The 14,548-nt window shown below is 40.5% G+C and overlaps 1 protein-coding gene across 5 annotated transcripts in view; it reads right to left on the reverse strand.

Annotated features, from left to right (window-relative positions):
* Nucleotides 1-515: 515 nt before the first annotated feature.
* Nucleotides 516-14,548, reverse strand: part of DNASE2B (deoxyribonuclease 2 beta) — a 19,606-nt gene continuing 5,573 nt past the window's right edge. The window contains exons 1-5 of one of the 5 annotated variants that reach the window (XM_023509936.1): nucleotides 9,045-9,153; nucleotides 8,397-8,478; nucleotides 5,561-5,722; nucleotides 3,528-3,725; nucleotides 516-974 (exon numbers count right to left, since the gene is read on the reverse strand). In XM_023509936.1, the coding sequence (XP_023365704.1) occupies nucleotides 634-974; nucleotides 3,528-3,725; nucleotides 5,561-5,722; nucleotides 8,397-8,457 (762 nt within the window). In that variant the 5' untranslated portion in view covers nucleotides 8,458-8,478; nucleotides 9,045-9,153 and the 3' untranslated portion in view covers nucleotides 516-633. Of the gene's footprint in view, nucleotides 975-3,527; nucleotides 3,726-5,319; nucleotides 5,723-6,251; nucleotides 6,402-8,396; nucleotides 8,555-9,044; nucleotides 9,154-14,548 lie in introns of those variants that run through there. The other 4 variants (XM_023509935.1, XM_012801671.2, XM_023509937.1 and 1 more) reach the window with 4 other exon arrangements.

Genomic DNA, 14,548 nt, shown 5'->3' on the forward strand with positions numbered 1-14,548 from the left:
AACACTCGGAGGGCCGGGTAAATGTCCTCAGCAGGTGCATGTGGCCCACGGGCCATAGTTGGAGGATGCCTAAAGGCACCAGCCACATACACCTGAGCTAGCGGGTTCAAATCCAGCCGGGGCCCACCAAACAACAATGATGGCCGCAACCAAAAAATAGCTGGACGTTGTGGCGGGCACCTGTAGTCCCAGCTACTTGGGAGGCTGAGGCAAGAGAATTACTTGAGCCTAGGAGTTGGGGGTTGCTGTGAGCTGTGATGCCACAGCACTCTACCCAGGGTGATAGCTTGAGGCTCTGTCTCAAAAAAATAAATAATAATAAAAAAAAGATGAAATTTAATCTATGGGATGGCCAGCTAATCTGTAAATAATTAGAGTTGACTAATCTGGAAACAATATTTTCCCCATGAGAATAATTTTCTCATGTTAATTACATCTAATGGTTTGTGTTTATGGCATGTAAATACAAAATAGATAAATTACCACTAATTAAAAGATAAAATGGTAAACATGGGAGAAACGTGTTTTATTTTATGATATGTAGATTATATCATATATAAAGAATGACTCCAGTGGAACAAGACCAATTATCAATGTTTTCAAGGATAGTACCCTTTGTGTACTTTACCATATTTAGACACACTTTTCGTAAGATAAAATTAATCCTTGAAATGCTCTATAAATATGCTGATTCTGGGTACAAATGAATCCTCCACTTCTAAAGGCTTGGGATGCACTCCGGTTTATGTCTCCAATGCATGTCCAGGGATTCTTGGTGCCCTTTTGGGAAATACACCACTTGGAATGATCCTGAGAAGAGGTGAAATAAGCCTTTTGAGACAACTTAATCGCTTTGATATTATAGACATGGTAAGGGAGGGAGCAGTTTGAAGGAAGCTCTTGTCCTGTACGTTGCCAGGTTTCAGCTAGCAAGTGTGTCTTCAGCTGTGGAGCCATCCAGGCTGCAAAGATATCTAGAGTGTAGAAGGAGAAAGATAGAGAGGTTGGTGTTCGCCTTTAGGTGAGTCCCTGAAAATGTCCTCCGGAGTGGAAATCCTCATTCACCCTGATATGTGGAAGTTACAAGTACAATAAAACCACATTGTGGTTCAGCACCTGTAGCACAGTGGTTACCGTGCTAGTGACATACACGGAGGCTGGCGGGTTCAAGCCCAGCCAGGGCCGGCTAAACAATAATGGCAACTGCGACAAAAAATAGCCGGGCACTGTGGCAAGAGAATCACTTGAACCCACGAATTGGAGGTTGCTGTGAGCTGTGATGCCAGGGCACTCTACTGAGGGCAACAAAGTGAGACTCTGTCTCTATAAATAGATAAATAAATAAATACAATAAAACCACATAATGGAGATAGTGGGTGAGAAAGTCTTTTGTACATGCTAAAGTGACCTGCAAACAAACGTTATCCCATTACTATGGTAATGTGGGCTCCTGCACTGCACACATCTGTTCCATACAACTGAGGGAGCAATATATATTTCTATCCTTAAAAGACCTTTGGAAAGAAAAGGACTGGAGAAGTGAGGCTGGGCCAGGTTCTAGGGATCTATGTGAGCCATGCTAAAGTGTTCGGATTTTCCCCCAATCAGTGGGGAATTTGTAAAGGAATGTTAGTAGAAAATTGGTAGAAAGTGGTTTATGATCATAAATGTCAATTGAGAGGCAACGTGCAGGATAAATTGGGAAGGACGAGTTAGAAAGGAGACAGGCAAAACGTAGGATTGTTGCAGTAACTGTAACAATATGCAAAGGTGTGTGAGGGGACAGAGTTGAGATAAAGGTGTTACAAGGATCAGAGCTCAGGGGATTGGACGGTGTAAAAGAGGGGTGAGAGGAGATCCGGAAAACCTGGGGGACCTGCAGTAAGGGAAGAGACAAAAGTTTCTGGCGGATGATGATGAGGTGAGTTTGGCATCTTGAATTTGGTGTGGCTGTACCACCTCTGAGCAGAAGTGGAACAGTGACACTGTGGTGCACTGACACATCTGCCAGTGCAGAGATCCAGACTTGGGAATCGCCTGAGGGCTAACTGGAATCCCCCACGTGGGTCCCTGAGGGGACCACCTGGCAACCCAGACACCTGAGAGCTGCAGAGGAGGAAGACCTGGCAGAGGAAGCTTAAAAGAAGCCTTAGAGGAAGACCAAGAGCTGATACTCCCAACAGCCAGCCTAGGGAGGGTTTCAGAAAGGAAAGGGTTTCCACAGATTCTGCTGTTTCTATCTTGTTGCCTTTGGAGTTTCTAGAGCCTAACAGGGCTTTGCTAGTAGTAGGCATGCAGTGAACTGTATTCAATGTGCAAGAAAGGAAGGAAGCAAACAGGTGGGGGAGACAGAGAAGTGATCTGAAACAGCCGCTGGTGACTGGGGGCAGCGTTTAGAGTGTCCACAGGCAGGAGCAGGACTGCGGTGAGGGAGCCCTGAGCAAGTGAGGACCCCGAGGAGTCTCAAAAAAAGACATCTGGAAGAAGAAGAGGAGCAAACAGAGCTACAGAGGATTCAGAATCGAGGCTGGGTTTTAGGCGTGTTTGTGTGCTGTGCAGAAGGAGGCTGGAGAAGGGGAGAGTGGACGCAGAAGAGGGGGCCCGGATGGAGGGGACAGACCAAGTATTCAGAGGGTGGATAGGTGCAGAGCACAGGGGGGGCAGCCCTTCTTCAGGGATGGAAAAACACCTTGTAAAAAGGAATGAAAACAGGTGAGACTGTTGGGGGGGGGGAGGATGCAGTACTGGGGGGGTTTCTCCCAGGCGATTTGGGGAAAGGAAAGCTATGAGTGAGGCGGTGGGGTAGGGTAGAGCAGGAGTCACCAGCCTTTTTGGCACCAGGGAGGTTTCATGGAAGACAATTTTTCTATGGACTGGAGTGGGGAATGATTCAAGTGCATTACGTCTCCGCCCCAGATCAGCAGGCATTAGATTCTCATAAGGAGTGTGCAGCCTGGATCCCCCACGTGCAGGGTTACAAGAGGGTTCCCACTCCCCTGAGAACCTAGCGTCACCACTGGTCTGACAGGAGGCAGAGCTCATTGGCGATGCTAGCAACGGGGAGTGGCTGTAAACCCAGATGAAATTTTCCTTGCTCGCCCCACCACTCACCTCCTCCTGTGCAGCCTGGGTCCTAACAGGCCATGAGCTGGTACTGGTCCATAGCCTGGGAGTTGGGGACTCCAGGTGAAAAGGACTTTAGAGTAAGAAAGGGTTAAAATAACTGCTTAGGGAATGGAAGAAGAGGAAAGGGCTGTAGCCCCATGTCCCGTGGAGGCTGGGGACTGAGTTTTCACCGGCCCCTAGTTGAGCAGTTGTGAGATACTTGTGTGGCTGGATCAGCAACCATGCTGTTCAAGAGAAACTGGCAGAGTCTGAATTGGTCCCTGACTTCCCTTTCCTTCCTCTCACTTCCCTTCCTTTCTATTTCTCTTCTCTTGAATAGTCAGATTATCTCCTCTAAGCAACACACAGTGAAGCCGACAGTAGAGGTATATACCATATTGTTTGATAATAGTCTTTCATACCATCAAGAAAAGAGTTAGGTTTTGCAAAATGGAGGAAATTTTGTCCCTGGGCTGACTGAAGTTTGGTGACATGCCTGCCAGGGATCTCCGAGGAGCTGGATTTGCTGCACAACTGGGACATGTGGATGAACGTCTGGTGAAAGGTGGCTGGGATGGCACAGCTGTAGACGTTTGGGTTGCAGACCAAGAGCTGAGAATCTGAATCAAGAAACATCAAACAAAACAATTTAAGATGCAAATGAAAATGCCTATTGACATTATAAATCTTGTGGATTAAAAAACAAAACAAGGGCAAGTTGGGTGGCTGATGTCAGTAATCCTAGCTCTTTGGGAGGCCAAAGCAAGAGGGTTGCTTGAGGCCAAGAGTTTGAGTTGCCAAGGCAACACAACAAGACCCGATCTCTACTAAAAATAAAAAATTAGCTGGGCACAGCAGCATGTGTCTGCACTCCCAGCTAGTTGGGAGGCTGGGGCAGGAGGATTGCTTGAACCCAGGAGGTCGAGGTTGCTGTGAGCTCTGTTTGTGCCATGGCTCTCTAGCCTGGGAAACATAGTGAGACTCTGTCTCAAAAGACAAAACAAACAAAACATGAACTAAATAAACAAACAAATGAAACAAAAACAAAACCATTCCCTTCTGTAAACCAAAGCCTTCCACATGCCTTTTGGTTAAAATAACTGAGATCCCTGGAGCACTTCCTCCTTTTCAGACACTGTTCTCTAAGTTTTATGTGAGTTTACTCATTTCATCCCCACAGCAATCTTATTATTAGGTAAGTTCTATTGTTAAGATTATCCTCATTTTATAAATATAAAGGAATTCCCTGAGAACTTATGTCATATGCCCAAGCTTTTAAAACATATAACTGAGCAAATTGATATTCAACCAGGCAATCAGGTATTGGAGGCCATATGCTTTTTCTCCTAAATGTGCATATACAAAATCAGAGAACTCTGTGCACTGATCATCCAGCTTCAAGAATAATCAGCCCAATCTCTATTACATTTAGCTCTCTAATTATTATGTGAATTTAGCTGGTATACTAGAACTTGACTTGGGTAAGAAGCTCCGATGTCGTAAGATAGAAATTTGGTGAGAAACATTTTCTGAACCTCTTGTATCTAGCAATGTTTTTCAACCTGTTTTATCTTACGGCACTCTTGAGCCTATAGTTAAAATTCTGTGGCATACTTCAATTATGTTGATTTTAAAAAAAGAGTACAAAAAAAGGAAATACTTACTGTGCTTTGAACTTCTTTTCAAAATAATGTAGTTAATGATCTTTGTAAATTTTCACGGCATAACTAAGATCCTCTCACAGCACACTGGCGGAAAACCACTGATCTAGAAACAAGTCACTCTTTCTTGCTAGTTAGCAACCAACGTGCTTAGTCAAAAGTGGCACAGCACTGTTCCCACTTCTCCCCTGCCCCGTAGTTCTCCAAATCTAAGTATTTTTTCACTATTTGAGCTTGAAATCTTTAAGAAAGATTATCTAGCTCAGAGGTGTCATGGAGGCAGCTTACAGGCAACATGTGGTCTGCAAAATTTTTTAAAAATTGAGATTGAGCCTATCTTCAAAAATCAGGAGTTCTCTCTTTCTTTTCTTTCTCTCTCTTCCCCCCCCCCCCAACACACACAACATACCCCCCAGGTTTCTGGTTCCTCATGAAAAATAGGGAGACCTGTAATCATTACATCTACATTCCAATAGAGCCATAGAACTATGGATCTGAGGCCTTTGAAGTAATCTATGGGGGAGTCAACACCCCAATTCATCAGTATCCCCACTTCTTATGTAATATCTGTCTGTTTCACTCATGTTTGTTACCGACCTGGGCCTTTAGGTCTTGCCTCAGTCAAGTTTAACAACTTCATTGGTAGACCAGGAACCCAAGCCCAGCTAATGATAGAATCTAGGTATCAGAGGGCCCATGGAGCGCTTAAAAAATGGAGTGATACGTTCATGAATGCATTCCTGAATTCCCTTCTCCAACACTGCTTCTCTCTTGTCTTCCCCCATAAAGTTTACCTATGGCTTCATACTGGTTGTACTTGAAAGTTATGCAGATGCCACTTTGTCCGTTTCGTCTCCCTGTGGGTGGATAATCATAGCCTTCTCCAGGAATCGGAGGAAACAGGGGAATAGAATGAATCAGCCAGAACCCCTGGACTCTGTTCCACAGCAATACACCTACCAAAGACACAGGTAATACAGACAAATCAGGAAAACACAGCTCCTTTTAAAATAAGGTTCAAAGCTACGGCATTTAAGCCCATTTATGCTTTAGGCCAGTGGTTCTCTACCTTCCTAATGCTGTGGCCCTTTAAGACAGTTCCTGTGGGTTGCGACCCACAGGTTGAGAACCTCTCCTTTAGGCTAATGTCTTTTTTTTTTTTTAGAGATAGAGTCTCACTTTGTCACCCTCGGTAGAGTGCCGTGGCATCACTGCCCACAGCGACTTCCTGGGCTTAGGTGACTCTCTTGCCTCAGCCTCCCGAGTAGCTGGGACTACAGGTGCCTGCCACAACACCTGGCTACTTTTTTGTTGCAATTTGGCCGGGGCTGGGTTTGAACCACCCTCAGTATATGGGGCCGGTGCCCTACCCACTGAGCCACAGGTACTGCCCCCTAGGCTAATGTCTTATTAGGGCTATTAATCCCAAGAATCATGCTCATTTTTCAAAGGTTTCAAAGACAATTGTGGCACACATTACATTACCCTGAAGCTGGGAATAAGCCACCACACACAGGTAGCCCAGGCAGCCATCCTGGGAAGAGTTCAGAAGGATCTCATGTTGAAACCACAAGGAAAATTTGTTTTGGCAGAATGCAGATTTGCTAAATTGGAATTTGACCTTGTTAAACTGTACAGATACCTGGCAAAATTCAGACAATGTCTTCACTGCTGAGCAGCTAAGCTATTTTCAAAAGCTGGCTAAAAAACAGTTGAAAGAGAAAATACCAGATGAAGGATGTACTTGCAAGAATTTTTTGTAAGAAGCGATTGCTCCTTCATTGACAGCAGTCCCCCAATTCTACAAGCCTCAAAAAAGAGGCAAAGAGAAAAAAAGAAGCCTTGCTAAAGTTAGTTAACTATGTTTAGTAGAACTTTCTAGAGCAAAATGACATGAAAGCCAGGAAGGAAGAAGATAGATTTTTATCATCTTGTTATTTCTGTGTTTCCAGATATCTCAGGTAGGTTCGGTATGGTAGCTAGACTTTCCAGTTAGCATTTGACCATGTAAGTATCACATTTATTCATGTTTGCCTTACTGTTAAAGTGGAAACCAAATGCCTGCCAGTTATTTCTTTTTTTCAAAGAGCACATCTTAAGAAAACATTCTGTTGCTCTTTTAGTGGAAAAATAATCAATACTTGTGTCATGGTGGAAAATATTGAAAGTTCTGTTGCCCAATAGAGCTGGATGACCTTCAAGAGGTCTTCTCTGCCCGGATGAATGTGCTGTTTTGCTGGAATCCTCACCTCCTGGCACAAATGCTAGACGATGGTGGGGCATCATCTGTTGGCAAAGAGAACCCCTCCACTTGACATTGGGCCTTACTTTCTCTCTGAACCCTTGCAGCAACTAACAGATAAAACAGGAATGATGGGAGGTTCTTGGAGAGATTGAGAATGTGGTATGTTATAAAAATTGTTGGGTTTCTTGTAAGTATGGCCATCAGGAGAACAACTTGGCTAAATAAACAGCTTTTGATGCTCATGTCTTTTGATGGTTATACAAATTATATTCTCCATCACAGGCTGCAGACTGGCAGCCCGTACCAAATCCGGCCTCTAGATAACATTTTGTTAGGCTCACAGACTATTTCTTTTAATATGTTGGACTAATTGCCAACATTTAAAAGCTGAGACTTTCCACCAACACTAATCTTCAACATCTCCTGAAAAATTGTATCCACATCAGGAAAACTGAATAGAAATTGTCCCTTACAAACCAAGTTCCAGTTCAGACCACTTCGCTGCTGCCATCACTTGCTTGCTCCCTGAAGCCATTTGAGTTTGAAATCTTTTGAAGAATATATGTTGCCATGGAAAGTTATTCATAATATATTAAATCAAGAAAAGGTTGAAAAAATAGTCATTACAATACCTTTCTTAAAATGTTTTAAAATACATATTTTAGAAAAAGTGAAAAGGATTCAGTGTGGTTATCTAATGGGCATCAGGAGTACATATTTTACGTTTACTTGCACTTTGAATTTTGCTACAATGCACAGACATACATGCACAGAAAGATTATAAAACTGGGGACAATAAAAATTACCATATATAATCGCAATGCATAATAGCAATATATAACAAAATATATAGTAATAAAACTATGATAATAGAAAAACAATTTAAAAATACTGGTTCAAAAATGTTTATTTCAAGGGGAAGTGTACAGTTAGAAGAGTTAATTTTACTCTATGTAAATTATGCCTTAGTAAATCTGACTAAAGTGTGCATGTCTACATATACTACACACATCATACATATATACACATCTATACAGATACACTTACATATACATAGGCTCTCTGGTGTGTGTGTGTAAGTGTGTGTACATGTGTGTATACATGTATATATACTATCTGATTTTCCCAGTAGTCAGTACTCGGATTTCTGCTCTAAAATGCAGATTTAGAAATATATTAAGAAATGAAATAGGATTTCATCAAATCAAATTATAGAATTAATTATATTATAATCTGTGATATTGACATACATTTCAGTAATCCAAAATGAACCACTAGAAAGAAAAGCTACCTTTTTAATATGGAATATAAGAACGTTCCAGATGAAATGTTTAAGACGCTGTTGATTTCCAATAGGAAGGCGAAACCAAGAGCCTTTATCATACCTTTGGTGTGTCCATACTTGGAGCCGTAATTCATGGATTTAGGGACGCCATCATTGTACATTAGGTAGGCTGTGTTGTTACTCTGCAGGAATACATTAGGGTTATAATGGTGTAAATCTTCTACGCACAAATGCTCACATTTCTACCATCCACTCAGCCTGCAATACAGAGCTTTCATTAATACACATGAGGAGTCATCCAGGCCCCTAATAGGTGTCTTCCCCATCTGTATGAATTCAGTGACATGCCAGACAGGAGAAAGGGAGCCTGTTCTCAACCATGCACGACTTTGACTCATGTAAAAGCAGCCCCCTGCATTGTGCTCTCTGTGTGACAGCCATGTCCCTACTTCTCTTGGTTATTTTGGAACCAGGTTTCTGATTACAATAAAGAAATACTGAATTATTTGTTCAGGAAATGAAGTAGGAACAAGCAGCCAAGGATTACAACTGGGCTGCTTTCTGTTGCTAGCGCAGGCACACGGGTGCAGAACCCGCTGTCAGGATCTGATTCCCTCTGCCTGCTTTGTGCTTCACTCCCCTGCTTCATCGTAGCTTTGTGTTTAATCAGGATTCCTCGTTATCTGCTCCCCTTTCCTCCCTGGTATGGGAGGATTTTTCTGCAATCCACTTCTCAGTGTCACTTCACCTGATATTTCCCTGCTTAGAAAAAGTGGTGCCATGTAAGGTGCAAAACCGGATTCCCTCTGGTAAGGCAGCATGAGAGTCAGTTGTCCAAACAGCCGAATCTCTGAAAGTCTGTTTGTCGTGTTTTGGAAACTTGCTAATATTTGTTCTGGGTGGTTCCATTTCATTTATGTTATAATGCAATGGCTTTTATTGGAGACAGAATGTTCATATTTTTTAAAAAAACCTCAGCAACATAATTAAAAGCAGGAAAGGACAATTGTTTTCATTTTCTTTCAGGAAAGAAAGCCTCTAACAGAGCCTCTCACAGTTGCTTAATTATTTGGTGTAATCAAAAACACTAAAAATGCACAATTTACTCTGAGTAGCATTCTTGGCTGTCGTGTTTAGGAATATGCAGGAAAGGAAGCTGTTTTCTTTACCTCTATTTTCCATAATTGAGCATATAACTACAAATCAGCACTCATAGCATCCTTCTTTGGAGAACTCTTAATAATTTGTTACTATATGAGCCAACGTTGAATTTGGAAATGAGGCCATTTGTGTGCCTTTGAGGTACAATATGGAGGGACTCTGGGAAGATCCAGTGAGGAACTTTATAATAGATAAATTTTATTAATCTAATCAGGGGTGTAACATGGGTTGTAGACTTAGTGGGCAGAGAGGCTACTGATAAAGGGAAAAGATCACGGGACGTAAGAATAGGAAGCCACAGGAGTGACTTTGGACAGCTTATTCCTTTAATGCATTTGTTCAGTCTTGTTTTGACTATTGGATGTTGAACAAGTGGGGTACAGTCTCTGCCTGCAGCTTGGCAGGAAGTTTGGACAGGCAAGCATAGGCAACTGCAGTTTAGTCTGCAATAAGCGTTTATGAAGGTTGTATGGAAGTTTCTATTTGCAGAGGTAAAAGAAGGGAAGTAATTCCAAACGTACCCAGCTATTGTCCTTGTTCACCCTGAAATTTGAGATTTAAAACCAGCTGGTCTCATCTTGCAGTCCACTCTCTGTTAGAAGTTCAATTCCAGGTCAGAAGGTTGGGGAGTTACGTTCTTACAGTCCCTCCTGGCACATAATCCCAGTTTGTAAAGAACATTCGGTCTCACCTGGATATCACCCATGGCTGTTATTCTCTTCTTTTGGCTCCATGCCAATTGGACATAGAAATAAGCCCCTTTACTATGATTTTTTCCCCCAGCACCAATCCCTCAAGACATTGTGGGTGAGCAGATTCATTGAAGGAAAGAAATACTGAATGGTTTTACATCACCATGAAACCCTACCCAAGCCTCCCACCATATTTATTACAGTTTTTAATTCCCGGCTGATTTCCATCCCTTTTTTTTTTTTTTTTTAATCTTGTAGTGCTATTTAGCTCTTGATTGCTTCAAGAGTCTGGGGCTACCTTGCACATCCAAATATCATTATTGCATTATTGTATTCTGTCAAACTAAGAGCCACCCACTCCACCTAAGGTAAACGAGAGCACAGTGTTACTCTTCTCTTTCTCCTCTTTCAGCAATCTCTGTGATGGAGATGGGAGCAATATAGGCATTTATTTTCTCACTAATAGGTTATATATTTGGTGTTGAGCCCCAGCCTTGGAAAGCAGACGCTGTAAGCAGGTTTCATTTTATGTAATACAGTTGACTTTTGAACAACATGAGTTTGAACTGCGTGGGTCCATGTACATGCAATTTTTTTCCAATAAGTATATGGGGACATTTGGGAGGGGAAATTTTCAACAAATTGAAAATTTTTTCAGATGAATTCCATAGCCTAGAAATATTGAAAAAAAATTAAGAAAAACCTAGGTGTGTCATAAATGCATAAAATATATGAAGCTACTAGTTTTTTGATAATTTACTATTATAAAAGAGACACAAATCGATTGTAAAAAGTAAAAATTTATCAAAACTTATGCATGTATTTATAGACTGTACATGGTGCTATCTGCCATAGGCAGTGAAGAGAAATGTAAATACGTGTAAAGATGCAGTATTAAATTATAACTGCATAAAATTAATTGTAGCACATACTATACTGCTGTAATAATTTTGTAGCTGCTTCCTGTTGCTATTGAAGTGAGCTCAAGTGTTACAAAATCCCCTTAAAATGCCACCTGACAATAATCATCTCCATGTAAGCGGCTCCAGTAAATTGCACATTACAGTAAGAAGTAATCTCTCATGGTTGTTAAGTATTCTTTATCACATTTAGTGTGATACCATAAACCTTGAATAACACCAGAGGACTCACATAAAGTGCCACTGGTGATGCTGGAGGCACTTCCAAGAAGCAGAGAGAAGTCATGACTTTATAAAAAAAAGTTGAATTGCTTGATATGTGTCATAGGTTGAGGTCTACAAATGCAGTTACCCACTATTTCTAGATAAATGAGTCAGTTTAAGGACTATTGTTAAAAAAAGAAAAAGGAAAAGGAAATTTGTGAAGCTGTTGTTGCAGACATGAAAACCTCATACTTTTTATGAAATACCTTTTTATCTTATATTGAAAATGCAACTTTTATGTGGGTGCAGGATTGTTATCAGAAAGGCATTCCTATAAACGCTAATATAATTAAAGAATAAGAGAAGTCATTATATGACAACTTAAAGCAAAAGGAATGTGAAGGATTTAAAGCTAGAGAATTTAATGCCAGCAAAGGATGGTTTAATAAGTTTAGAAAGTGGTATGGCTTAAAAAATGTCAAGATAACAGAAGCAGCATTTCTGCCGGTTAAGAGACATCAGGTGAGATCCCAGATACCATTAAGAAAATCACTGAGAATATCTGCTTGAAAAGGTTTTTAGCAGGGATAAAAGTGCCCTATTCTGGAAAAAAAAAAAATGTGCCATAAAGAAAGAAAGAGAAGGGACTGTTAGGATTTAGAACAGGAAGGGATAGGCTAACTCTACTGTTCTGGGCAAAAGCAGTTGGGTTTATGATCAGAAATGCCCTTATCTATAAAGCTGCTAACCCCTGAGCCTTGAAGAGAAAAGATAAACACCAGCTACCAGTCTTTTGGATGTATAAGAATAAGGCTTTGACAACAAGAACCTTTTTTTCTGGATTAGTTCCATTAGCATTTTGTCCCTTGCTAGTAAGACACAGCATTTTAAATTTCTTTTGATATTAGACAAAGCCCCTGGCCACCCAGAACCCCATTTCAATACTGAAGACATTGAAGTTATCTACTTGCCCCCCCCCCCCAGCAACCTCTCTAAATCCTCTAGATCGGGAGGTCATATGAACCTTTAAGGCTCATTACACATGGTACTCCATGGAAAGGATCATCAATGCTATGGAGGAAAATCTTGATAGAGCATCATGAAAATTGGTAAGGATTACACCATTGAACAGGCTATTGTTGTTTTAGAAAAGCCCTGAAAGCTGTCAAGCTTGAAACAATAAATTGCTGCTTGAGAAAATGGTGTATAGCTGCCGTGTATGACTTCACGGAATTTAGAACGAAGCCAATTGAGGAAATCATGAAAGTGATGATGGATATGGCCAAAAAAGGTGTTGGGGAGGGGTGAAGGGTTTCAAGGTATGGATCTTGACATACTAAAGAACTAATGAAGACCACACCAGAGGAATTAATAGAAGATGACCTGAGGGAGAAAATGCTTCTGAATCAGTCCTGGAAATGAAGAAGAAGTTGTAGAAGAACCAATGTCAGAAAATAAATTGACATTAGACAGTTTTCCAAAAGGGTTCTGATTATTCAAGACTGTGTTACATTGTTTATGACATGAACCCTTCTATGATACAGGCACTGAAACTAAAGCAAATGGTGGAAGAAAAATCGATTCCATATAGAAACATTTTTAAAGAAATGAAAAAGCAAAAATTCAGCTGCTGCTGATGATATGATCTCATATCTAGAAAACTCCAAAAACTTCACCAAGAGACTCCTGGAACTGATAAATAAATTCAGCAAAGTCTCATGTTACAAAATCAAAGTATACAAATCAGTAGTATTCCTGTACACCTGTAATAGTCAAGCTGAGAATCACATCAAAGACTCAATACCATCCACAATAGCTATAAAGAAAATATAATACTTAGGAATATACTTAACCAAAGACATGAAAGATCTCTACTAAAAGAGGAAAGAAAATACTGAGGAAAGAAATCACAGACAACACAAATAGAAAAACTTGTCATTCTCAGGGATTGCTAGAATCAACATTGTTAAAATGTCCATACTATCCAAAGTGATTTACAGCTTCAACGTAATCCTCATCAAAATACTAATGTCATATTTTACAGATCTAGAAAAATAATTCTATGCTCCATTTGGAATCAGAAAAGAGTCCGAATAGCCAAAGCAATCTTAAGTGAAAACAATAAATCAGGAGGCATAACAAGACCAGACTTCAAAATATACTACAAGGCTATAGTAACCAAAGCAGCATGGCATTGGGATGAAAATAGAGACATAGATGAATGGAACAGAACAGAAAACCCAGATATAAAATCATTCACATACAAACAACTGATTTTGACATAGCAGACAACAATATATACACAGGGGAAAAGAAGCCCTATTCATTAAATGGTGTAGAGAAAATTGGATAGCCACATGCAGAAAAGAAAAAGGATCCATATCTCCCTCACCATTAGAAAAAATTGATTCAAGATGGATAAAAGGGTTAAATATAAGGCATGAAAGTATAAGAATTCTCAAAGAAAATGGGAAAAAACTCTTCTAGATATCAGCCGAGGCAAAGACTTTATGAAGAATGCCCCAGTGGCAATCACAGCAACAACAACAACAACAACTAAATGGGTCTTGATTAAATTGAAAAGCTCTACACAGCTAAGGAAATCATTAACAGAGCAAATAGACAACCTACAGAATGGGAGAAAATATTTACAAACTATACATCCAATAAAGGGCTAATAACCAGAATCTACAAAGAACTCAAGCAAATCAGCAAGGAAAAAAACAACCTCAATAATAAGTAGGTAAAAGACATGAATAGAACCTTTTCAAAAGAAGACAACTGGCCAAAAAACATGAAAATACTCAACATCACTAATTATTATGCAGCCCTTAAAAAAGATGGAGACTTTACCTCTTTTATGTTTACATGGATGGAGCTGGAACATATTCTTAGGAATTAGTCATTTGAATAATATAAAATGCATCTCATTCTCACCTATGTCTCTGGCTGCTGAGCTCATTGCGTGATAAAATCTGTTTAGGCAAGTTAGTTTTAGGGCCTTGAACTAGAGCCCTCCTTCTCAACCTACCATTTGGAAAACAATTAAGCCAAAAGAAGACCAAGTGGAACCCTTTACTTAGATGACTACCACTCACCAACACCTTGACATAAACAACTCATAACTTGTGGCATAATGACCATGGGTCCCTATTGCTTTGTAGCAGGAAAGATCGTTCTCCCTACTTCTTCTTCTTCTTTTTTTTTTTTTTGGAGACAGAGTCTCACTATGTTGCCCTCAGTAGAGTGCTGTGGCGTCACAGCTCACAGCAACC

The sequence above is a fragment of the Otolemur garnettii genome, unplaced genomic scaffold (assembly GCF_000181295.1).
Source record: "Otolemur garnettii isolate 467f Iridium unplaced genomic scaffold, OtoGar3 scaffold00010, whole genome shotgun sequence".
Taxonomy (NCBI): domain Eukaryota; kingdom Metazoa; phylum Chordata; class Mammalia; order Primates; family Galagidae; genus Otolemur; species Otolemur garnettii.